Source organism: Lissotriton vulgaris, chromosome 11, assembly GCF_964263255.1.
Source record: "Lissotriton vulgaris chromosome 11, aLisVul1.2, whole genome shotgun sequence".
NCBI lineage: Eukaryota > Metazoa > Chordata > Amphibia > Caudata > Salamandridae > Lissotriton > Lissotriton vulgaris.
Genome location: NC_141699.1, coordinates 104,766,010 through 104,792,874, shown reverse-complemented (window position 1 = coordinate 104,792,874; position 26,865 = coordinate 104,766,010). Strand labels below are relative to the sequence as shown.

The 26,865-nt window shown below is 47.7% G+C and overlaps 1 protein-coding gene across 2 annotated transcripts in view; it reads left to right on the top strand.

The window, feature by feature from the left end:
* SPECC1L (sperm antigen with calponin homology and coiled-coil domains 1 like) overlaps window positions 1-26,184 on the top strand; it is a 480,979-nt gene extending 454,795 nt beyond the window's left edge. For both annotated transcript variants that reach the window (XM_086942800.1, XM_086942799.1), the window contains one exon: window positions 19,403-26,184. In XM_086942800.1, coding sequence (XP_086798926.1) covers window positions 19,403-19,492 — 90 coding nt within the window. In that variant the 3' untranslated portion in view covers window positions 19,493-26,184. The remainder of the gene's footprint in view (window positions 1-19,402) is intronic.
* The last annotated feature ends 681 nt before the right edge of the window (window positions 26,185-26,865 follow it).

Genomic DNA, 26,865 nt, shown 5'->3' with positions numbered 1-26,865 from the left:
GGGACCCCGGAAACAATATAAAAATATATATGTATAAAACACATATATCTCGCTCCACATATATGTATGTACATATATCATTTTTCTCACATCAATGCAGCCCCAAAACTGAGGCTAAACAATGCAAACACATATACATGAACTGCAATTAGTAAGGAATCAAAAAACACATTAGGTCAAAAAACCCTTGAACTTTGTGTTTTAATGAGTCAAACCACTCATAAATCCTGAAAATTGCTTATAAATAGACATTGTTAGCCCTCAGGCTGCATTGCAAAACAATATCATAGAAAATGAAACCATTTTCACAATAACTGGCACTGTGCCTTTAAGGCAACCATGACCCCAGGCTTCCCATCATGCCTCAGGGGTGACAGTTAGGTCAGTTGTTCTTTCCGGCTCCTTCAGTCAGGACCCTGGTGAAACAGCTCCTTTTCTTTTTGACTTTCTGTCAAAAAATATTCAACTTTAACTAGAATTTTTGACTTCACTCGACGTCTTTTAGACCTAGAGTGCTGCTTAAACAATCTTTGTACTTAAAAAAGGTATTTTTCCTGTCAAAGATGCCTTCTCTCTTTAACAATTGTCCTTCATGTGGAAGGAAGAAGGCCAAGACTGACTCTCATTCAGTCTGTATCCTGTGCCTACCAGACTCTCATTCCTCTAAAACCTGTGAACACTGCCAGGTTTTATCTTCCAGGACTCTTAAAGATCGGGAGAGGATTAGAGCTTATGGGCTTTCTGAGAGAGGAAGATCTCCCAAGAAGCAGAAAAGTCGGAAGACGCGGTCGACGTCGAGAGAAGCCCCGACTGGTTCACATTCGACGTCGGGATCGGCGTTGGAGAAGCAGTCGACGGCGACGAAGAAGATGTCTTCAGCGTCTACATCGAAGGTACCTCCGCTTCAGTCAGCGTCGAGGGACAGGTCGCCGTCGAAGCGGAAGAGCTCGACGGCGAGCCGTATGACGTCGAAACAGCATCGTCATGCTGTGACGTCGAGGCATTCTCCGTCGACGTCGGTCCATCGGCGTTCGACGTCGAGCCATCCTCCGTCGACGACTAGCCATGGTCGTTCGACGTCGAGGGAGCCTCTGTCGACACATCATCGGTCGACGTCGATGCAGCCAACGTCGACGCCTGGACGAGAGCGTTCGACGTCGGAGCGGCATTTGGAGTTGAGGCACACCCAGACGCCGTCAAATCAACGGCGATCGGCGTCGAAACAGCCTCCATCGACGTCGAGCAGACAGCCTTCAACGTCGAAGGACAGTCATCGCCACCCGAGGTCGACGTTAGAGAAATCACGGTCGACGTCGAGGGAGCGCCTACCTGCTCGGCGTCGATACATCCACCGTCGAGGGATCAGCAAAGATCCAGGGAGAGAAGTTCTTCACAGACAAAGAACATTACTCCTGCAAAATCAAAGGAGGTGGTTCGGGACAAGGAAAGTGACTTATTGGACCAGACTCATGTCCTGGAGCCACAGTTGGGTTCTCCAGGTTCAGCATCGGCTGCGGAGGTGGAACAATCTCCAGTGCAGGATCCTCCTGCCAAGAGACGGAGAATCGCAGAAGAAAGATCTCGCTCGAGGTCTTCCTCTGGATCTCTGGTGAGTCTTTCCTCATCTTCCTCATCATCGGGAGTGGCAGATCCTCGGATGGACAGAGCGGCGCATCTAATAGGGGGAGGTCCAAATCCCCTGCAAGATCGCAACAGGATCGAACGGATCAACCTCCACGGTCACGTACACCTGCGAAGGATCCTGTCCACAAGTCTCCTTCTGTTCATCTTTCCCCAAGGTGGAATAGACCTCTTCATCACTGGGCAAAGGACAAGGAGACGGCAGATCGCCTAAAGCGATATCGAGACCAACCTCTTCCCCGCAGAGAACGGTCTCGTTCTAAGCACTCAAGTAAGAGACATTCTCGTCACAGAGAGCGATCTCGTTCCAAGACGCGTTCTAGCAGAAGATCTAGGTCCAAGAGGACACGTAGTTCTTCAAGTTCGTTGAGAACGCGATCTCACAGGGAGTACTCCCCGACTCTTACAAACAGTCCACGCTCAAGAGTGTCTCCAACTGAGGATATTTTCTCGTTCCAAGATATCTTGGGCAGGGGAGCCCTGAAATTGGGAGTACCGATGACAGCTCCACAAGTCAAGACGACTGTCATATTCTAAACCCTGCAACATAGATCAGCACCCAAACCGTTGTTGCCGTTGGTTCTGGGTATAATGGAACATGTGAATGAAGTCTTCCTCACTCTGGCAACGGTGAAGTCCGTTCCAGCGAGGATTCTCAAAAAGTATCGTCCTCCGGAAGAGGATCCTCTGTTCCTCAAAGCTGATCCCCCGCCAGATTCAGTGATCATTACGGCGGCAAGAAAATCCAATGCGGTGGCTTCCTCATCCACGGTACCTCCGGATAACGATAGCAAGGTGCAGGACTCATGGGGGAGAAGGGTGTGTAACACCTCGGCCTCTTTCCTCAAGGTCTCCAACGCGGAAGCCCTGCTCGGCAGGTATGACAGGTCTCTGTGGGACTCACTTCAGAGATTTACCGCAAAACTTCCTGAGGAAGATAGAAAGGACTTTGAGGAGGTTCTGATGGAGGGCAGTCAAGTCTCCAATCAGATTATAGGATCGGCAGCAGATGGGGCAACGCTGGCTGCGCATGGCTATGTGCACGGAGTTACAGCAAGGAGAACATCTTTGTTACGCCTCACAGCATTAAAACCAGAGGCTCAAGCAAGAATCCTAAACCTTCCTTTTTTAGGCACATCTCTTTTTGGAGCAAGTGCGGATGAGGAGATGCAGCGGATGAAGACCGAGTTGGACACTCTCAAAGCGGTGGGACTCGAGAAGAAAAAGGAATTCAAGAAGAAATTCCGTTCGAACAACAAAGGTTATTCGAAGCAGAGGGTTTAAACCCCTCAATGGCAGAAAGGCCAGAACCAGCAGGGCCAGCAAAAGGCACAGTACAAAGGCAAGGGCAATTCCAAGGGAAATGGAAATCAGCGCCAAGGCAACAACTTCAATAAAGCTCAGCAGAAGCAATGAGTCTTCACTTCCCCCAGCGCCGTTACCCACTCCAGTGGGGGGAAGCATTGCACATCACAGGACAGAGTGGCAGGCCATTACAAAAGATCAATGGGTGTTGTCTACGCTGCAGAATGGGTACTGTCTTCGTTTCCATCGTCTACCTCCACACGTTTCCCCGATGTCAACATCAAGCCACCAGCTACAAAGGTTAAAGGCAGAAGTATCTACACTCCTCGAGAAAGAAGCCATCGAGAGAGTTCCGGTGTCCCAAAGGGGGAAAGGAGTGTACTCGAGGTATTTTCTGGTCAGAAAAAAGGGCCAAAAGGAAGAATACAGGCCCATTCTGGACTTGAGAACACTCAATCTGCATGTCCGAAAAGAAAAGTTTCGCATGTTGGCACTTCACCAGATATATCCACATCTCAGGCAGGGGGATTGGATGTGTTCGATGGACCTTCAAGATGCGTACTTCCATATACCAATACGGCAAGATCACAGGAGATTCCTTCGATTCCGGGTGGGGACCTCTCACTACCAGTTCAAAGTCCTTCCGTTTGGGTTGAAGTCGGCTCCCAGAGTTTTCACCAAGTGTGTCGCAGTGGTGGCGGCAGCTCTACGCCGCAGGGGAGTCTTCGTATACCCATACTTAGACGATTGGCTGTTGAAAGGTCCAACTCCAGGCAATGTAAGGAATCAATTCTAGACATGCATAGAACTTTGTCAGCGTCTAGGTCTACATGTCAACTACAGCAAGTCTGTCTCACAGCCCACTCAGAAGATCCACTTCCTAGGAGCTCTGCTAGACTCCGAAGTAGGAAAAGTGTTTCCTTCGGAGGAGAGACAGTTTTCGATAGCCCTCAAGTGCCAGCAAGTTCTTCTCCACAGGTCCCAGAAGGTGCGGAAGATAGCCTCACTCTTGGGGTCGATGGCTTCCTGCATCTTCCTAGTACCGAACGCCAGACTTCGGATGCGTCCTCTTCAGCAGGATCTGGAGGACAAATGGGACCAACACTCAGATCGATGGGACGATCGGATCACTTTGTCGGAGGTAGCTCAATCTTCCCTCCAGTGGTGGACAAAGAGACAGAACATGCAGGTGGGAGTTCTCTTCCATCAACCTCCTCCAACACAAACGATCATCACAGATGCATCATTACAAGGATGGGGAGCGCACATGGGACCCCTACAAGTGCAGGGTCTGTGGTCTCCCAAGGAAAGCACTTATCATATCAACTTGCTGGAATTGAGAGCGGTTCACCTGGCTCTCAAAGCGTTCCTTCCCTCGCTTCAAGAGAGAATGATTCTAGTACAGACGGACAACACCACCACGATGTACTATTTGAACAAGCAGGGAGGAACACGCTCAAAGACTCTGTCACTGGAAGCTCAGCGCATCTGGCATTGGCTTCTAGCTCGCAAGTTGTCTGTTCAGGCAGTCCACCTCCCAGGAGAGCAGAACGTGAGGGCGGACACACTAAGTCGGCACTTCGAAGACAGAGAAGACTGGGTTCTCAACGACGAAGTGCTAGACGACATTTTCCAGTCTTGGGGTCGTCCTTCAATAGATCTCTTCGCAGACGACGAAAACACCAAATGCCCAAGCTTCGCCTCCAGGTTCTATCGACCAGGAACGAGAGGGAATGCTCTGTTAATGGACTGGTCAGGGCAGTTTGTGTACGCCTTTCCATCCCTTCCGCTGATCCCGAAGGTGGTGAGCAAGATGAACCACTCGTGCACAACGATGATCCTGATTGCCCCCGACTGGCCGAGACAATGGTGGTACACAGACCTACTTCACCTATCAGTGTCTCCTCACAAGAGGCTTCCATGCAGGCAGGACCTGTTGTCGAAGATGAACGGGAGGATTCACCATCCCAACCTTCCGTCACTGAACTTGGCAGCATGGCTCCTGAGGTCATACAGTACGGCCATCTAGGGCTGCCACAGGACTGCATGTCCATTCTGAAAGAAGCACGACGCCCTTCCACTAGACATTCTTATGCATGCAAGTGGAAGAGATTCTATATGTGGTGCATGCAGAATGGTCACTATCCGGTAAAAAGTCAGGAAGAAGCAGTTCTCCCATACTTGTTGTACCTGACTAAAGCAGGTTTGAAGTTTAACTCCATTAAGGTGCATTTAGCCGCTATTACAGCTTATAGGCGATCACCTTCACAAACTTCTTTTTTTCAGCTTCCTTCAGTAAAAGATTTCCTGCAGGGTCTAAAGAAGGTGTACCCTCCTGTACGGCCTCCTGCTCCGCCTTGGGAGCTGAACTCCGCCTTGGGAGCTGAACCTAGTCCTATCAAAATTGATGGGTTCGCCTTTTGAGCCTATTCATAAAGCTTCTTTACAGCATATTTCCTGGAAAGCGGCTTTTTTGATAGCGATTACGTCAGCCCGTAGGGTGAGCGAAATTCAGGCCCTATGTACTAAAAAACCGTATACAGTCTTTCATCTGAACAGAGTGGTGCTTAGAACGCATCCTTCTTTCCTGCCTAAAGTGGTATCAGATTTTCATGTCAATCAGTCTATCTCTTTACCCACTTTCTTTCCTAATCCCTCTACTCCAGCTGAGAGGGCGTTACACTCTTTGGACCTGAAAAGGGTTTTAAAGTTCTATCTGGACAGGTCCAAGTCTATTCGACATTCTGATCAATTGTTTGTTAACTACGGATCGATCAGAACTGGTCATGCAGCCTCGAAACGTTCTATCTCCAGGTGGATCGTTTCGTGTATCAAGCTTGCTTACCAATTGGCACAGAAGACTTTAGGGGGTTCCCCTAAGGCGCATTCTACTAGAGGTAGAGCAGCCACGGCGGCTTACCTGCAGGATGTGCCCATGTCTGAGATTCCCATGTCTGAGATTTGTAAAGCGGCGACCTGGAGGTCTGTCCATACATTTACCAGACATTACTGTCTAGATTCTAACACGAGAGCAGATACCCAGGTGGGCCAGGCCTCCCTGAGGAATCTGTTTAACAGCTGAGGATTTGGCTGTTATAATTTGGTTGGGTCATGTACTTCTCATTTACCTGCAGGTGGTTGATGGGCTTGCTATTCTATTCAGTGCTTATGACTATTGATGAGGATCCCCTGGAAGAGAAGGATAAGTTACTTACCTGTAATCCTATTTCGCTTCCAGGGGTATCCTCATCAAAGTCATAAGCAACCCACCTGCCTCCCCAGGTAAATGAGATTTGGTACTTTTTTTCAATCTTGTGGTTGAGCCCTGTCTTCAGGGTTATGCAAAGAACAACTGACCTAACTGTCACCCCTGAGGCATGATGGGAAGCCTGGGGTCATGGCTGCCTTAAAGGCACGGTGCCAGTTATTGTGAAAATGGTTTCATTTTCTATGATATTGTTTTGCAATGCAGCCTGAGGCTAACAATGTCTATTTATAAGCAATTTTCAGGATTTATGAGTGGTTTGACTCATTAAAACACAAAGTTCAAGGGTTTTTTGACCTAATGTGTTTTTTGATTCCTTACTAATTGCAGTTCATGTATATGTGTTTGCATTGTTTAGCCTCAGTTTTGGGGCTGCATTGATGTGAGAAAAATGATATATGTACATACATATATGTGGAGCGAGATATATGTGTTTTATACATATATATTTTTATATTGTTTCCGGGGTCCCGCACATGGGCGGGAATATTCAGTGCTTATGACTTTGATGAGGATACCCCTGGAAGAGAACTAGGATTACAGGTAAGTAACTTATCCATCCCGGATATAGAATCCTGTGGACTAAGCTTCAGATTGAACGTACCAGCTTCGCTACTGTCTATTTTAGTCGGGAGTAGAGTGCATTCAAATGGGGCCTTTACAATAATAGTAACCCCCCCACCTCTTCCTCCTCCCCTGTCAATTCTGGCTATGGAATATCCTGGAGGGACCGCGTTGATAATGTTCGGGTCCGAGTGTTCGCCCAACCACGTCTCCGTTAGAAAAAGAATATCTAGCTTCTCATCCAACAGGAGATCCCATATTTGAATGCAGTGCTTACTCAGAGATCGACAGTTCAATAGGCCTCCTTTAACTCTCCACCCATCAGCAAAGCCGGCGCGTTCCCTAATGCATTTAAAGGAGCAGTAGGGGCAATCATGAAGCGCAATCGCCTCCATAGATCGTCTGCAGGGCGTTTTTAGTGGTGGGCATAGGTCACGAAGCTCCTGACTATCATAGTGGATGGGGACTCGCCCAAAATGGGCAGGGATTGTGGCCCCTAGCCCCGACCGGCCGCGAACGGGCGCAGACGGGCTTAACTTAGGCGCAACTTCGGCGCGCCTTCATCGATATTATGTGCTGTGTGGTTATAGTGTCGCACTGCATGTAGAGTGTACACTGTATTGATGTTAGTAGTGCTGGGCTTCGCACTGCATGCATATTATGTGCAGTATGGTTATAGTGTCACACTGCATGTAGAGTATTTACACTGTTTTAATATTAGTAGTGCTGGGCTCCGCACTGGATTCATATTATGTGCAGTGTGGTTATAGTGTTGCACTGCATGTAGAGTATGAACACTGTTTTGATATTAGTAGTGCTGGGCTCCGCACTGGATTCATACTATGTGCCGTGTGGTTATAGTGTCGCACTGTATGTAGATTATGTACACTGTTTTGATATTAGTAGTGTTGGGTTCCGCACTGCATGCATATTGTGCTGTGTTGTTATAGTGTCGCACTGCATGTAGAGTATGTACACTGTTTTGATATTGGTAGTGCTGGCCTCCGCACTGGATGCATATTGTGTGCTGTGAGGTTATAGTGTCACACTGCATGTAGAGTATGTACACTGTTTTGATATTAGTAGTGCTGGGTTCCGCACTGCATGCATATTGTGCTGTGTTGTTATAGTGTCGCACTGCATGTAGAGTATGTACACTGTTTTGATATTAGTAGTCCTGGGTTCCGCACTGCATGCATATTGTGCCGTGTGGTTATAGTGTCACACTGCATGTAGAGTATGTACACTGTTTTGATATTGGTAGTGCTGGGCTCAGCACTGGATGCATATTATGTGCTGTGTGGTTATAGTGTCACACTGCATGTAAAATATGTACACTGTTTTGATTTTGGTAGTGCTGGACTCCGCACTGTATGCATATTATGTGTTGTGTGGTTATAGTGTCGCACTGCCTATAGATTATGTACATTGTAATGATATAAGTAGTGTTGGGCACAGCACTGGATGCATATTATGTGCCGTGTGGTTATAGTGTCAAACTGCGTGTAGAGTATAAACACTGTTATGATATAAGTAATGCTGGGCTCCACACTGCAAGTATATTATGTGCCGTATGGTTATAGTGTCATACTGCATATAGACTATGTACATTGTAATGATATTAGTAGTGCTGGGCTCAGCACTGGGTGCATATTATGTGCCGTGTGGTTATAGTGTCACACTGCATGTAGAGTATGTACACTGTCGTGATATTAGTAGTACTGGGCTCCGCACTGGGTGCATATTATGTGCTGTGTGGTTATAGTGTGGCTTCGCATATAGAGTATTTGAACTGTTTTCACATTAGTAGTGCTGGGCTCCGCACTGGATGCATATTATGTGCAGTGTGGTTGTAGTGTCAAACTGCGTGTAGAGTATAAACACTGTTATGATATAAGTAATGCTGGGCTCCACACTGCAAGTATATTATGTGCCGTATGGTTATAGTGTCATACTGCATATAGACTATGTACATTGTAATGATATTAGTAGTGCTGGGCTCAGCACTGGGTGCATATTATGTGCCGTGTGGTTATAGTGTCACACTGCATGTAGAGTATGTACACTGTCGTGATATTAGTAGTACTGGGCTCCGCACTGGGTGCATATTATGTGCTGTGTGGTTATAGTGTGGCTTCGCATATAGAGTATTTGAACTGTTTTCACATTAGTAGTGCTGGGCTCCGCACTGGATGCATATTATGTGCAGTGTGGTTATAGTGTCACACTGCATGTCGAGTATGTACACTGTCGTGATATCAGTAGTACTGGGCTCCGCACTGGATGCATATTATGTTCAGTGTGGTTATAGTGTCACACTGCATGTATGGTGTGGGTACACTGTTATGATATAAGTAGTGCTGGGCTTCCCACTGGATGTATATTATGTGCACTGTGGTGATGGTGATAGTGTTAGTGCGAGATCCCACTGCTTGCAGATTTAGCGCAGTATGCCAACTGGGTCTATAATGCACTATTCACTGAATGCATATTATGTGCATTGTGGTGATAGTGTCAATGCTAGGTCCTGTACGCCAGGCAGAATATGTGCAGTGTGGCAATAGTATCAATTCGAGGCCCACACTGCGGACAGATCACGTTGCGGTTGTTGACTGTCTCGTATTGGGCTCCACACTTCAGTCATATTATTGTATTTGTAATTGCATTAATATGGCGCTTACTACCCCTGACCAGGAATAACCGTGCTTTGTGGCTGGTAATACGCTACTCCGGAACCCAAGGCTTGTGGGTATTCTAGTGTATATGAGTTATTGTGGCTATTGAGACTAGTTTTGTGTTCTCAGGAAACTTTCCATACTTTTCCTCCGTTTTCTTTGTGGTAGATTACGTTAGTAAGAGTAAGTATGAGTGTGAGTTCATCCAAAGGGATGGTGTGAGGAGTAGAGAGTCCAGAGGGGGTTGGGTATTGTTTGCTTTCAACGAATGGTTACAGAATAGGAGAGTTTGTGAGGAGAGGCACAGCCACTTGCAGAAATAGCAGATTCAGGCAGGCAACATAGATGGTAGTTGCCTTTGGACAGGGTGGTTCATGTTATCTCCCCTTTGGTTGTTCCATTTCGGTTGCAATAATGTTGAACAGTTTGTCCTTTCATAGGTTACTTTATTCGCAAATATTATTTCCATACTTTATGACTTGGTCTTTCAAGTGTGAGGCTGTGGCGTGTCCTGATAGCTGGTCCTTTGGTTTTGTCAGGTTAGATTTGGAGGAGAGGGGCATCTCTTTGATTTGCATCGTTCCTTCTTTTATGTATTTGTTTGAAACAGACACGTAATTGGTTAGTTGGTAGGGGCATCTGGGACTTCAAGAGCGTGTTTGTAAACGGATTGTGCTGATTTGTTCTTCATTGATCTTGAATTAGAGCCTTCTGGTGGGCATCTGACTGTAGGTAGGGAGGCCGGAATTTGCGATGCCACTCGTTTTTGTGAACAAGATCATGTATCACATTGTGAACCGTTCTTCCAAATTTTGTGAGCTTCTCCATGGCTCTAATCTTTGTAGGAAGGAAATTCCATAGTTTGATGACTTGAACAAAAAACGTACTGCCATCAATAGTTTTCTTCATATAAGTAGGAATTAATAAATGCAGAGCGGCCGTCCTACCTGCCTAAATTCTAATATCCTGTCGCTCATCCTGCCCAAAACGGACAACAACTTATATGCAGTGCTTTGCAATAACTTACCATCCATCCTGGTGGGTCCGGTGTTCGGTGGATCCACAGCGGTGTCCTCCCGGAAAGTGCGGCCTCCCCGGGGCTGAGACCGGGGCCTCGCCCTTAGCGAGTTGCCGGCGAGACGGTTTCGGCGGCAGCCTCGGGTGGAGGCTTGGGGCCGGCCGGAAGATGCCGATGTGCGAAGAGCCCGGAGGCAAATGAACGTGCCTGGGACTACCGTCCGGTGATCCAGAGGTGGTGTGCGGCAAGTTGTGGGTTGGGGACGCCGTGTTTGGTGGCTCCCCCCTTTGTTGCCGTCCGGCTATACCGGGCTCCTTCGCTCAGTGGCGAAGAGGAATCCTGGCGGAGTGGTGTCGCCGACGTGTCCCCCTCTTTTGTGGTCATCATTTTAGCGCTGTGGGTGCTGCTTGTGCGCTCGAGGGGGATCCCGCCGGGGTTCTGCTGTTGAGCTCACCCCTGGAGATGATTCCGAAGAGATGGCGTAATAGTCGCAAAATGGCGGCTGTTGCCGTGTCCTGTGCAGGGTCCCGGGATGCCGATTTCTTGCCCTTGTGCTCCGCTTGGGCCTGCACTGGTGAGCTCAGACCCATGATTGGCGACGTCCTGCAAGCCTTGAAGAACTGGAGGTCAACCATGATCCTTGACTCTTGTGTGCGGGGCGATGTAATGGCCGCCATTGCTCCCGGGTCAGCTCTTAAGGACGCGGATGGGCCCGGTGAGGTCGTTGATTGTTCCCCGCTTTCTGGTTGGGGGAGCGATGATCCGATACGTGAGCGGGTGGAACCGCTGGTGTTCATTGACACTGGTGTACAAGGCTGCCGTGAACAGTTTCTGCAATGCCCTCGGGAGAGAGGGTTCCCATGGCTGCTTCCATTGATAGTCCAGAAACTTTTCCACGGCCTTTTCTCATCGCCATGTCCTATGCCCACTGGATCGACGCACATTGCGACGTTAGCTAAGAAAGGACTAGGATGAACCCGGTTCTTACTTCGGAGGACTACTAATCGGTGAATGGAGTTGTGGACTGCCCCAAATTGTGATACTTTGTTGATTCCTTCGTATTTCCGTATTACTGAACACTTGCCAGTTTCGTTTTGGGCCACGCTTATGGCGTGTGTGGGCGGGGGGCGGGGGGCGGGGGCCGCGACATTTGCTAAATGGTTCCTCTCCCCAGGCTTTTCTTTTTTCTCTCTTTCCTTTCCAGTTTCCCTATATTATCTTTTTCTATAGTTCGGGTTCATAATTAGGGTGACAGGCACGCTGCTGGGGGGTAGGCCGTAGCCTTCTGCAGGGGTGCAGGGTGGGACGGGTGGAGTAGGGTCTATCAGGTAGTTCTTTGTTTCTATGGCTCTTTCGTGTCCTTTTCTTGGATCTCCACGACTGTGCGTAACCCTGCGGGGTGAGTTACTGGGAGGGGATGAATAGGTTTTGTATGTAATATGGTCCCATTGGCTCTGTTTCTCCTGAATTAATCGATCCTCCCCCAAACACGTTCTCTATTTGTATTATTGACTGCCATTGCCACCGTGGGGCGGGTACAGCAACGTGGAGTACCCCTACTTCCTTTTCTCTTTAGTACTGTTGTTTTCTTATTTCTAGGGTTGGGAAGTATAATGATTGCAATTTATCTGTTTCCCTGATGGTTTTTATAACTGCGGAAACACTGTTCAGCTTGTCTCTGGGTACATGTGGCCGGGCGTGAATACTACCATTGAGGAACTGTAAGCGAACCTATGTTTTGCATGTTATGGACCTTTCTGATTATTGCTTTATGGCTGTACTGCAATGAAACAGTTGGTTTGTTCCCCGCCATGTACACCAGGTTGCTACTTATACAACTGATCCCTTATTCTTTAATATATAAAATTAACCTCCTCTGATCCTATGTCGAGTGGTTCCAGTTAGTTAATATCATTGACTTACAGCGTTATGTAATATTGTCTAACCACTCTGTGCCTTTAATTGATAATGGTGCTTTCCAGTTTTGTTCCGTGGCCGGCCCCCGGGTTGTAGGCCCGTATTTGTACGCATCCATTTCCTCAAATAAAGGTTTTCAACATAAAAAATAAATAAATAAATAAATGCAGAGCCAGCTTGGGAAGAAGTTTTCTTTGTTCTCAGCAGTGCTTAATTTGTATATATATATATATATATATATATATATTTTTTTTTTTTTTAAGTTGTAGTACTAGGGCCCTTGTCAAAAGGTCACTGCAGCTTGCACCAGCCATTGCCCCATTCAGCTCTGTCAATAACCATACCAACATAACCACCAACCATAACACCTCTACAAATGTGAGAAGGATCACTTGTCCTGCATAACCAGGGTTATGCAGCACTTAAAGTTAGTGGATAAAAATGGCCATTTTTATCCACTAACTTTAAGTGTGCTAGTACTCATTATCAGTCCATAAACGCACTTTACAAAGTTTTTTCCAGTCACCAGAATCCAGACCTAATAAATTGTACTATCTGGCTGTCCGGGGACTTTTATTCTTACCACCACCCACGTCACTAGATCACTACTGTTTTAACCATGGGTAAAAACCTCCTGGTGGAGGCTGCATAACCATACTGACCCGATGATTATGCACTCACGTGAATGAAGAGCGGAGAACCAACATATACCGCTGTTACCAACATTCCCATCACGTGCATGAGGGTCTTTTACACGGGACACCCCACGTTCCTCCTGCATACCCTGGTTATGCAGGACAAGTGATCCTTCTCCCATTGATCAGCGCATTCATTATAGGAAACTGAACGGATCAGACTTCCTCCTCCCCCCATTGATTATTAGATCTCTACAAATGTGACATTTCAGACTGTTCCAGGCCATCCAAAGTATAAAAGTGTTGTGGACAGCAGGTATTAATCATTTTGATTGTATATAGAATTACTAAACAACTGTTGTTGTGCTCATTCTAAAATTAGTCAGACTATGTCATCATGTGGCAGACTGTCATAAATGCTGGTGCCGACGATTAAGTGGTGGTGCTGAGCACCGGAAACCACCGGCTCAAATAAAGCACTGGCTCTCAGTAATTTGGTGTTTTTGGATTGAAGGCATTTTGGTAGTTTGCCATGTATAGCTCTGTGAGTAATCCATACTAGTTTGAAATCGGATCTTCCTGCAGCTGGAAGCCTGTGTAGTGCCTTTGGTATTGGAAAGATGATGGGTTGTATATTTAGATTTAGAAGTAGTCGCTGCAGAATTCTGGATTCTTTGCAGCCTTCTAATGAATTGTTTGCAATGTTATAATGGTCTGGTAGCAATATTAACTTTAGAGAGGATGAATGATGTTGTTGCTTGTATTTTTTGAGGTAATCCCGTCACTAGATCGCAGTCAAGCTCGGCCGAGCCTCTGCTGCCGTTTAATGAGGCCTTGTCAGGCGTTCTTTTGGGCACTTGGTCCAGGCCTGCCACGGGGCAGCCTGTGGATAGGAACGTGGCCAGACGCCACCGCCCGGCTCCGGGTGACCCTAGCTTTCTGTCTACCCACCCCACCCCTGAGAGCCTGGTTATCCAGGCCTCCAATTCCCAGACCGCATTCCTGTCGGCTCCCCCCGACAGGGAATCCAAGAGGTACGAGAATTACGGGAAGAAGGTATTCTCCTCCCTGAGTTTGGGATTGCGGTCAGTTAATACCGCGTGCCTCTTGGGCCGCTACACCCACTCTCTGGCAGCAGGGTCGCGGCCGTGCTGCCAGAATACCCATTGGAGGTACGGGCTAAAGTCAGCCAGGCCCTTGTGGAGGGCCGAGATGCGGCACGGTATTCCATCCGGTGTGGGCTGGACACTACCGACTCTCTAGGCAGAGCGATGGCAACGACGGTGGCGATTCGTCGTCAGGCCCGGTTGAGGTCCGCCAATTTCTCGGCCGATGTCCAAAACACACTTATGGACATGCCGTTCGATGGCCGTCGCCTCTTTGGCGACAAGGCAGACCATGCGCTTGAGCGCTTTAAGGACTCCAGGGCTACGGCCAAGTCCTTGGGCCTCTCGGCCTCGCGCCAGCAAACGGCTGCCTTTCGCCTCTTTCATGGCCAAGGAAGGGGCACCCCCACACGTTCTGCCAGCCACAGGCTACCGTCCAGCGTGGTGGCGGACGTGGAAACCGCCGTGGCGGTGGTCGGGGACAACGGCGAGACCAGTCCACACCTACTCCTGCAGCTTCCGCCTCAAAACCCTCGTAGTCCGTGCTTTCAGGCCCATGTGACGCCAGTGGGGGGCAGGGTCCACCATCACCACCACCTCTGGCGCACTGTCACAACGGACAGGTGGGTGCTGCAAATCATCCGAAGGGGATGCTCCCTCCCCTTCGAGGCGTCCCCTCCAGCCATGCCATCGCAGTGCCACCGCGTGTCGGGGGATCACTTGAAACTTCTACAAGAGGAAGTTACGGCCCTCTTGGCCAAGGGGGCCATCGAGCGCGTTCCTGGGCCAGAAGTAGGGTGTGGTTGTTACTCCCACTACTTTCTGGTGCCCAAAAAGGGCAAAGGCGGCCTACGCCCTATCTCGGACCTACGGAACGTCAACGGCTTCCTCCGGAAGGAGAAGTTCAAGATGCTGACATTGGCGCAGGTCTTAGCTGCCCTAGACTGCCCTAGACCCTGGATGGTAGCGTTGGACTTGCAGGACGCTTATTTTCACATCCCCGTCCTACCGGCCAACCGGCGTTACCTGCGGTTCACGGTAGGCCACGAGCACTTTCAGTTTACCGTGCTCCCCTTCGGCCTTACAAGAGCCCCACGGATGTTCACGAAAGTGATGGCGGTGGTCGCAGCTCATCTGCGCAGGTTAGGGGTTTCAGTCTTCCCCTACCTCGACGACTGGTTGTTGAAGGCGGGCTCGCCCCAGACAGTCGTCAGCCACCTCCAGACTACGGCCGACCTCCTGCACCTGCTGGGGTTCTCCATCAATGTGCCGAAGTCACACCTGTGTCCCTCTCAGAAGCTCCTCTTCATCGGAGCGGTTCTAGACTCTGCGCAGTTTCGGGTTTATCCTCCCGAACAGCGGGTTCAGGATATTCAGGCTCTGATTCCGATCTTTCAGCCTTTATCCTGAGTCTCGGTCAGGTTGACGCTGCGGCTTCTGGGGCTGATGGCCTCCTCCATCCTTCTGGTGCATCACGCCAGGTGGCGGATGCGGGCTCTGCAGTGGGACCTGAAGTTTCAGGGGGCCCAGCATCAGGGCAACTTGTCCGACCATGTCTTGATCTCGGAGGGCACTGCAAGACAGTTGCAGTGGTGGCTCACGGACCGCGATTGGGTCAGCGGCAGATCCCTCTCCCTACCCCAACCGGAGCACGTAGTTGTGACGGACGCGTCCCTCCAGGGCTGGGGGGGCCACATGGGAGAGGCGGAGATCAGAGGCCTCTGGTCTCCGGTGGAGTCCCAGCTCCACATCAACCTTCTGGAGCTGCGGGCGATCCGGCTTGCACTGAAGGCATTCCTCCCCTCTGTCCGTGGGACTGTAGTGCAGGTGTTCACGGACAACACCACTGCCATGTGGTACTGCAACAAACAGGACGGGGTGGGGTCGTGGACCCTATGCCAGGAGGCTCTGTACCTCTGGCAATGGCTGGAACATCAGGGCACCTGGCAGGTTCTCTGAACGCCAGGACGGACGAACTCAGCCGTCGGTGCATGATGGATCACGAATGGCGTCTGGACTCGGACGTGGCGCAAGGCCTCTTTCAGCAGTGGGGAGAGCCTTGGTTAGATCTATTCGCCACAGAAGAGAACGTGCAATGTCATCATTTCTACGCGTTGGAATTTCCAAGGCGGCACTCGCTCGGAGACGCTTTTCGTCGTGAGTGGAGTTGCGGTCTTTTGTACACCTTTCCGCCTATACCACTTCTGCCCAGAGTGCTGAAGAAGATCAGGCCCAACCGGGCCCATGTTATCCTTGTGGCTCTGGACTGGGCACGAAGATATTGGTATCCAGAGCTACTCAGCATGTCTGTCGATCCCCCGATTCGTCTGCCTCTCAGGAGGACCTTCTGTCGCAGCAACTGGGGACGGTCTCCGGGTCATCACTTAATATTTATAAACCTCCACCTATGTGCAGGATCTCAGGCCTTTTTCAATAAAAAACAAAATAACCCTATCTCGGCTTTTCTTTCTGCTTTTTGGTGATCTATGTTGATGTTTGAAACTCTTTCCCAAACTCCTGTAAACATATTGACAGCTAAACGCCAAGTAAAGGAGTTGTACTCGGTCACCCTCATTTTTGGTTCAAAACTTTCCCTTGATCTACGTCAAGTCTGTAGCTCGGAATAGCAGCTGTCAAGAGCAAAACGCATGTGATGGTAGACACTTCCGAATGTAGTCAAAGCCAAGGTCACCTCACAAACTGAATATCTGACTGCTCTGCTTACACTCTCCTGCCCCCCTAAGTCTGAATAACACCTTGCAGTACAGTTCAGTACTTCTCTGCCTGGCTGATCTCTGGAACCAAGAAGTTCCATTTCTGGCCACCCTGAACTGGTTGCCATTCGAGGAACCCAGAATCTGCAAGAAGTACAACATGGGGCATTCATTAATCATGGACACTCCTGAATATGTCATGCACAAAAACACTCTCCCCTGCAGAAGCAGAGACCAGGAAAGACATTTCTCTTTTGCTTAGCAGTTCCCTAGCTCAGGAAAAAGTGCCCTGTAAAGTGTTTGTTTTCAGAAAATTCAACCAAGATCCAGAATTCTTCTCCACTCCGAATCTGTCTAGCTGCCCACTGGACAAAGGTTAATAAAAGTTGGAGGACCACCTAATGACCACCACGGGCTTAAACTGACACCAGAGGTGGTTTGTGAACCTTTACTTGTCCTAGAACCTGCTTGTGGGACTGCCATGCCGTGTGGATCTCCTGCTGGGGTATTGTGGTACACATTTAAAAATTGCTTCTACTAGCATGCACATTCTAAAGGAGGCTAAGAGACAGTCGGAAAAGATATTTTATTGCATTTAAATGAAGCAGAATCAGCATGTGATGGTTGACGAAGGAGATTGACAGAAAAGAGACCCCTTCACACCTTAAATGTAAAAATAGAGTTTAAGTACTACCTTTTTTTATTTTTACTTTATTTAAAGTTTTTCAGAACAAAAAATGTAAAGGAGAGGTAAAAAGAGGGAGAAGAAGGCGACGTCCAATAAACACATTACAGGTTGTATACATGAGATAGCTTCATATCGTTATATACATGCAATTACAGAGGATAAGGAAAAACAGTCACTGATAAGTACATCGCCTGGACAAATAATGGGCAGGTAGAAATGTAAGAGGTCAACGTGCCTGAGCTGGGCTATCCGTCAGTGAGCTGGCTGGCAAAGTGCAGGGCTGATGCCTTGCTGGATATGTGGGGAGGACAGCAATGGTGCGGAGATATCTAAGGTAAGTACAAAGTGGTTACCAGATGTCTTTTGGTCGCGTGGAGGGGGTTGTAAAGAAGCGTAAACTTCACTCATCAAGTCGCAGTAAGTCATACGACGGAGCCAAGCATTCGTGGTGGGGCGTACTCTGCTAGCCCAGTGTATCATGATCTCCCTCTTCGCTAATAACGGAGCTATGGCTGTGTGCCTGCGGTATCCCAATGGAACGGTTGAGACATTCCCCTGCAGCGCCAACTCAGGGGAGAGACTCAAAGTTAGGGGAATCATCTGCAAAAGAATGTTAAATACTGCTGTCCAATATGGGGCAATAATGGGCATGTCCCGTCAGATGAGCAAAGTCTGCCTTCGGGAAATGACACGTGTTCAGGTCTGCTGGGGTCAATTTTGGCAAGCCCGAGAGGGGTTGTGTAAGAGCGATGCAAAAAGTGGAAATGGAGAAGTTTATAACGGTTATTGGGAGACACAAGCTTAATTTGTGAACCGCTAAAAGCCCATTCTTTGTCAGAGATGGGGTGACCCGGGTCCTCCTCCCTGTGTCGTCGGACCCCACTGTCGTGCACTCTTGAGTGCCATATATGCGCGGTAGAGTTTGGTGATCAGGTGGGAGCCCTCTGATTGCATGATTAAGAGTGTAAGTGGGGGAGGTCCTCGGAGCGAGCGGATAGAAGGGTATGTGGATCCGCAACATACTGTGTAGCCTATTAAGGACAAACCTGTCCATATGCGATGCCGTCTCTCCCTGCGCGACTGCAGTAAGTGTTGGGACATGTCCATCTGGGAATACATCTCCAAAGGTGTGTAGGTGAAGCCTGGTCATGGTGCGTTGCACTAACTTCTACACCGTGAGTGGTAGCTAGGGGTTCAGGGAGACAGAGTATAAGAGCTCAAAGCTGAATAGTTTTAGTACCATCTTAACTGAAACGAGAAGGTTTAAATGTCAAGCAACTCTTCTTAACCTGCGGGCCTATGTGCATAGGGTTGGCCAGTGGCAACCTAAAGTCAGGCCATTGCTTCTACTCTTAAGTGTTTGTTTTCCTACACCCCACGAACCTTTCTTGAGGATGAACTTGTTGTCAACTCATTGTTTACAAATATTAAAGAGAATACTCACTCGTAATCCTCATTCTCCTTCATGGGTTTCATCCATCTACCATCTTCCCACCACCCTAGAGAGACCAGGAGAGTAATTAAGACGAAACAGTTAAGGTCCCGTTTCTTAACTGAAAAAACGAACTGCGGGGAGCTGACACCCTAGGACTCTGGAGCTACCTTAAGGCAGCCAAATTAAATGTCTTTCATTTGGGTTACATGCCTGGCTCTTATATTGCTTTTCCTTTTTTCTCTCTGATAGGTATCTTTGCTAAAGTACCTTGCAGTTAAAAAATGTGACTGCTTATTAAAGAAAAGCAGAGATGCGCTTGACTATATATATATATATATATATCTTTTTTTTAAAGACGGTTGCTGCAGTTCACTAATTTAATGATTATGTAAATTTCACACTAGGATGTTAAACATGTTTTGTTTTTCTTTGACAACAGGACATCAATGAGATGGTGCGGACAGAGCGCCCTGACTGGCAGTGCCTCATGACGTATGTTACAGCCATCTACAAGTACTTTGAGACCTGAGTCCCTCGCCCTGCTGATCAGGCACAGTCTGCGTCAGCTGCCAAGCAGACGCCCTTCTGAAAACGCTAATCCAAGCTTCACTGACCAACCACCGGTGTCCGTCTTTGAAACCCTGGACTTTGCCCCGCTCCAGGGATTTGCAAGCCGCTGCGGGTACCCACGATCCTGAATCGCAAGGGGTTGCCAGTCCGCGAGCCCCTGTCTCCCAGCACAAGCAGACTACTCTCATTAATGATGTGGCCTTACTAGGGTCTGAATGTAGCAGACCCGAGTTTTCTGCATGACTGTTTGAGCATTTGATGGACAATTGCAGATAAAATGAGGATTGTGTACCGCAGTTGATGCAAAGGGCAGTCTTCTATTGGATAATACCACCATCAAGTTACAAGAAGCTGAGGGCCCCATGCTGTCTAGCACACTTTCGAGTCAGGACCTTTGGTCTGAATGATATTCTTGGACTCTTAATTCTTGAACTCTGTGCGGGCCCAGGGCCGGAGATTTGCTTTCTTTTCCCATCACATCTGCTATATGTACAGAAACACTCCTAAGTGCCAGAAGAGGTATGTTCAAGCAGATAGTGGCACTACACTATACCCCACCTACAGCTGGCGTGCCGATGGGTGGCCGATAGCCCCGACCGTCATCGGCCTCACCGTACTCGCTGGCAGCAATATTTGCAACCTGCAGGGACTGCACTTCTCTGCAGGGCTATCTATGACAGTGCAAGCGGCACTGCTGCCAAATCTATCTTACCTGTGTGCCCTTCATCACCAATGCCAATCCATTGTCTGCCTACACAATTTGCTTCTTATCTACGTGTTTTGTTTCTGCCATGTTGTCTTGTCCTACCAGTGCCCACGTGATGGGCAAAGTATTAACCTAATCCTAGCTTCTAGCTCATGGTTTGGTACCAGTGATGAGCCTTACAAGCATCATCCATTATTGGATCCATGCCGGTGGTAGGACACCAACGTCCGCACATGCCTGCAGTATAATTGTTTTGCTGTGTGTGTCCTGTCTCCTCATCCTCTCGTCAGTCATGATTTCTTCCCAGTGCCACTCATGGGTCCCGACCGACACCATGGTATTTATATTCGTATGTACACTGTGTGTATCATACACAGCCCTGTTCCCTTTCTGTTCCCTGTGATGGTGTGCTACCTGCATTGCGGTATTAGTTGCAACTCCTTACATGGTATGGTATGGCTGAAAGATCCACTAGCCATTGATGAACACTGATCGCACTGCTAGCTGGTCTTCGTGATGTGGTGTAACTAGTAGATTGATTTCTGGATCAGTGCCTCAGTTACGTGTCAGAACAGAAGCAAACCTGAGGAATTCTAGCTGTTGCTCACAGGTGTGCTACTGAGAGGTTTGAGAGCCTCTACGGTGCCCTGTGTTAGCCATTGTCTAATCCTAGTCATGGGGGTCCATCACAGACTACGAAGAGCACTTGGTCTTATGGTATGGCTTGTTGCACACGGGTTTCCAGTTTTGTCACTAGCTGCTGGACCCACGAAGATTGCAGAGAGGCTTTAGTTACTTAGCATGGTTAGCTGGGTGTCGCTGCCCCACATGAAGGGTGTATAAACAGGCAGTGCTGTGGTTCTGGTGATATGGTATGGTTTGACGGGCATGACTGCTATGCCCTTCGCTACGTGGGAGCGTAGGTGTGCTGCACAGAAAGTTTAGTCATATGGTTGGTTAGACGTGGCGGTCATACTTCTCAGTAGGTGTTGGACCCAAGCAGACTGTTAAGAGGGGTTCACATGGTTGCTTTGCATGACTGCCTGTTCGATCACTAGCTTTTGGGAATTTGCCGTATGTGAACCTGGTTTGTAACCTAGTATTGGGTTACTGGTTGTAGGGCCATTGGCAGGATGAGAGAAGGTGTTAGGTTTGCTAAAGTGAAATGCACTGCATGATCTCTCTTTAAGATTTGGGTGCAATGTTATTGACTAACTGCTGAGATGCGTTTGTGCCCTGCCGTTGGTTTATGGACTAGTGCTCTCAATAGGTCTTTATTTGGAGTTTTTGGCAGGCTGAGAGTTTCTACTCTCCAGAGCACATGTGGTAAAGCTGTTGTGGCGGCTGCTGAAGGGATGGTGGCTTCTAGTGGTGTGATAGAGCCCGTGGCAGGCTGGACAGGATTTTCCAACCTGGTGTCGAATGCTGGATGCAGTTTGGTTACCTGTTATGAGGAGTTGAGTGGGTTCCGTGGTCAGCTACCTAGCAGATAAAGTGACCAGTCAATGTTTATCATTCAAGACTTATGTATCTTTCTAAATATGGTGCCCAGTAGTGGCTCCTAGGCTTTGGTAGCCTGCAATGAGTGGTCAAAGGCTGCCTTGGGAGATGCTTTCGTAGCATGAAGTACTTTGCTGTGTACGACACGTGTGCTTTCGTATGAATACATCTCCTACAGTGAGCTGACGTTTTTTTGCTAGATTCTTTTCTAACTATATAGAGTTTGTGTGTTGACTGTGTAATTTCTTGGTGCGGGACCCTTGAGTGGCTACAGAAAGGTCTTGGAGAGACCGCCATGGTTCAGTGAGCCGTGTTTCTGGAGCAGGGTCTAAGGCTAAATGTAGAGATAGTTTGTTGGCTTGCTGTGGTTTACTGAACCCTCTTTATGTTTCAGGATCCACAGAGAGGTAGAGATGGTTGTTGGCTTGCTGCAGTTTGAGGAGCATAATCTCCGGTGCACAATCCATGGCTGAATGTAGAGAGGGATTGTGGGCCTGCCGCAGTTTGCTCGATGGCCTTTCTGTCTAGTCCAGAGGGTACTTTTATTTGAAGACACTATTATCTCAGCTACAGATTCTTCAAGACATGCAAACATTCTATCCTTGATGAGGGAGCACCTATGTATTTCTGTGAGCATGGCTGTTCCCATTCAAATATGCATATATGTTACAGCTCTGGCACAATACCTACCCATTACTGCCCGATACACATTTCTGTGCCAGGCGCATCCGTTTACTGTAACGAGAACACTAAGCTGCATGATGCTCACATGTTTTTAGGAGTATAACATGGGAGTGCCATGTCATCCTAGTTACACTACAACCCTGTGAAGGCTCGAGTAGGTTGTGTGGCCTTCACATGAAAACGATAGTTGAAGTGTCTCGGAATATGGGTACAGTCCTCCGAAATAGACTGACAGGTGGACTCTGGGGTGAGCATATGTACAGTAGATAGTGACTCCATGTTCAGTATCGTTGTGCCTGGGTTCAGTTTGCAAATTGTGACTATGAAGAGTTTACACCGACAAGGAAAGGAGAGCATGGGTTCATCTTTGGATATGAACCATTGACAGGAATGAGGGGGCAGAATTAGAGTCAACATTGTTGAGCTTCTGGTGATGTTTATTTAGAAGCCCCAACCACTCTCTTTCCTTGTGGCATCGGATTGTGCTTGTAAGGCTAAAACTGCCCTTCCCAGACGGTTAGACATCTCTGTGGACTCTCTTGTCTCTATCGCTTGCTACACGTAGGAGCATCCTGGTCAACTTCCGACTCTTTTGAATTGTGGTTAGATTAGTCCTGCTGTTCATGTTAATTAACAGCACTGTTTATGGACCATAGAAGGCTGGAACTGGACTGCATTATTCATGGCTGTTGGCTGTCCGTGCTTATCTCTTATTGTAAAGGACGATGGTTGGTGTATTTCTATTTAAATGGAAATCTTGCTGCCTGCATAAATGCAAACGTGTGCATAAAGATGGGTGGTGCATGCACAGGATTTCTATAGTGCCTTGAGTCCAGCCTGTGCAGTGACCTCCACTACACAGGCAGCAGGACAGACCTGCAGGCTTCACTGCGGTAGTGCTATGTGGAGGATGCATCTCCCTCCTGGGCCCTGCAACGGCCATGCAAATCTTGAAGTTCTAGATCTAAATGCTGATGCAGGTCTTTTAAACCTCAAACTGAAACTGACAGGGAGACACAGTTTCTGTTAATTGTACAATTCCAAGACCACGTGGAGGCCATCTCCCGCTTTTTTCTCCTTCGTTGCTCTGTTAGTGAGGAGCCTTTGAAACTGGCATCCAGTGTTACAGGGAATCATTCTCCATAAGCCTTGGGTTAGGAGGGAGTACCCAGACCCTGCTCTGTAAACGGGTATCTGGAACCCACCCATTGCACGTCTGGGGTCCGTATTGTGTTCCTACCTAGTCACCGGTTCACCGTCTTGCTCTTCTGGTTGGCATTAGCTGGCGCGTGCAAACAGTCCTGTGTGAAGGGACTGGGTTCATCATTGGAGCAGAGGCATGTTTACATGTGGACCAAAGTAGCGAAGGGTTCTGTTGTTACTAATCACCTTTGAAGCTCTATTTTCTGTGTTGATGCTGTGAATGGTTGATATGTGCCTGAGCCCTGGGAGAATACTCCTGATAATAGGGACATCTTGTACAGATGGCAGAGCTGTGACTTGTGGCCTCTGATAAGCTATTCATTTTATTCTGATGTGTTGAATTTCCACATGTCCCCCTGCAGGACCCACGTCTATATATTGAGCCCCTAGAAGCAGTGGGCCAGCTGGGGTCATTGTTGTGTGTCTTGTGCGTCCTGCATCGCTTGCAATTCTTGGTGTGAATTCTTAAAACCAATGTAGTCATGAATTATGTGTGTGTGTGTGTGTTTCAGTCGCCCTATTGCAGGGACTCCATGCCAAAATATATTGCATTTATACTATATGTAGCATAAGTAAGACTGTTACACTTTTTTGTACCTGAAATGGTATTTGGCTTTTCATTGCATTAGAATTATTGAAAACCATCTTGTAAGCCGCTCACCAGGTGCAGGAGCTGCATAAACTGAATGATGCAATCAGACCTAGCTACTAAGCGGCTGCTGTTTAACTCTGTTTTTATTATGACTGAATACTATTTTGATAAGCCGAAAACTGACATGCTTGGTGTCGAGGTGCTGGACTTCTTCAGCTACACATAGAGATCAGTTGGGTATATTGGCAAAGTTTGAGTTGCAACCTGTAGGGTCAAATTCTAATGGAGGGTGCATGCACGATAGGGACTAATGGATACCAAGATCTGGCTCTCCATTTACCCGAAGCTCCAACCGTGTAGGGTTGAAGCAGGCACAATAATTATAAAGGGCCATATAATTCAGAGCCACAGACCTTGAAGACAAGCTAGAAGTTGGTACCACCAAAGTTTCTGTAGGATTTTGCATCTGTCAAACAGATCTAGTATGAGTGATCTGGAAACACTAAGGGGTGGACTGTGAAATCTTCAAATCGCGCAAGAAAGCAAATATGAAATTATGGAGGCCTCCAATAAACATAGGTCCGACTTGGCACTGATGCACTCCTGGTCACTGCTTTTAGGCTGTCATGTTCGATCTAGTCTTCCATGCTAACCTCCCCAAAGCAAAGGCTAAACCTTGATGTTCAAGTAGAATAGTTTGTATCAAAGAGCCAAGATGGGCATACAGAAAGAAGCATCCCAGGAGGGTCAAAAATTGCAGTACTAAATATAAAAAGGTGACCTCTGTATCCACTAGTGAAAGGTCAACAGTCCAATTGCTAGTAACATGGACCAGGTATGAGCCACAAATGTGCCCAGAGAATTGTCTGAGACAGCCTATAGAGGCAGCATGTGTGCCAGAGTAAAATATGGGCAGCTGTAATTCCCCTGGAAACTGTAGGTTTAGTATGTGCAGGAGGATTTGGTGAGGTAGCAAAAGGATACGCGCCAGTTGGGTATTAGGCACTATACAAATGTCTTGATTGATAGCTCAATAGGTAGCTTACTGGAGACAGGAAATGGCATGGGATCTTCGGGTAGCCCTGCTGCCCAGGCATGAATGGTCAGAGGCATTCCAAGATCCAATGCGGGTGGATGTGTTCAGGTATGAGCTCAGAAGGAAAAGATTCACATAGATGTTATTGACTTGATAACCTCAAACAATCAAGGGGGAGGAGCCTCTATTCTTTGTTTGCAAACTACAAAGAATTAGTTTTTTCCTGAGATTGTGATGGGGCAGAAGCACTGGGCACTGTCTTAGAGGGGCGATTTCATGTGACTGGACTTCATGAGAACTTTGGCGTTACTCTTACTTATGTGGTTGTATTCAGAGAAGTAGGTAAAAGAGCACTGGTTGAACTCTTGGTTTGCCATCCGGTGTCTTCCACCATCACCTTTCTCCAGGGAGATAAAGGCATTGCAGGCAGAAATACAGGTTTTCAATCAGACGTCTCCCATCGTCAATATACCCCATGGCAAATGGGTCCTTTTCTGTAGCCCTTACTGACTCTGCTGATTCTGAGAGATCCCACCTCCTTAAAGGCACTTGGGAAATGTAGGTTGATGGCAGGTGCAAGGATAGGCCTAGGGTCCTTATCCAGACAGGGATTGAATGTACAGTGGGACCGTTTATAGGCATTACCCACACTTTAATAAGAGGTACCTGCCTCTTAAAGGTGTGTGGCGCATTCCAAGCAGTTTCCTGCGCCGTGCGTTTGGAGGGATGAGTGGGATTAGAAGTTGACAAATATTTTTGTTTTCTCTTTGTGTAAATTCACATGTTTTCATTTACTGAAGGACTGCCAGAAATCTTGGATTTGTTTTCCTTCCCTTTGAAAAGTTACTCTTTTCCTTATTGAGTGTTTTCTTCCCCATGCAAATGTCACGTTCGTTTTTAGAGAAAATTAAAACACTTGAAACGTGCAAATGTGTGTCGCTTCTTTATAGAGAACATGTTGTGCAAAATCAAGTGAGGATCTGTGCCGTGGAGACTTTATGCCAGGTGGACCAGTTACTGTGTCACCAACCACAAGTACATGCGAGTCAGTTCTTTCCATGAACGTTGACCCTATTTGAAGGATTCCATCCACTCGCCTAGAAGCAGGCAATCCAGACCTGAACCATGCACAGCTGATGCCAATCAATTCATTGGACTTAGGATCTACACAGACTCCATTTCATGGTAACAGATAAAAATATGCATTCTCTTTGTGACTGAGCCATTAAACACGACCACTTGATTGAGTGGACACAGACAGCCTTTCTTGGATACTGAGCCAGTTCCATGCAACCCATGGACACACAGCCAGGTATATGCAATCTTTCAGACACTTAACCCATGATACATGATCTGTTGGACACCAAACTTTCTACAGTGTGTCCTTTATACACAATCTCTTAGAGACTGAGCCTCCTATACACACAATCTTTCACACGAAGCCCAATGCCTTGGGCACTATATTATATGTAAGGCTCCCAGTTTGACGTTTTTACTGATTTTGTACAAATACATACAGACAGAAAACAATGTATTTCCTAGCTGTATGTATTTTTAGAAGTGGAAAAATATAGAAAATGGGGCTTCTTGTGAGTATCTGTCCATGGTGTC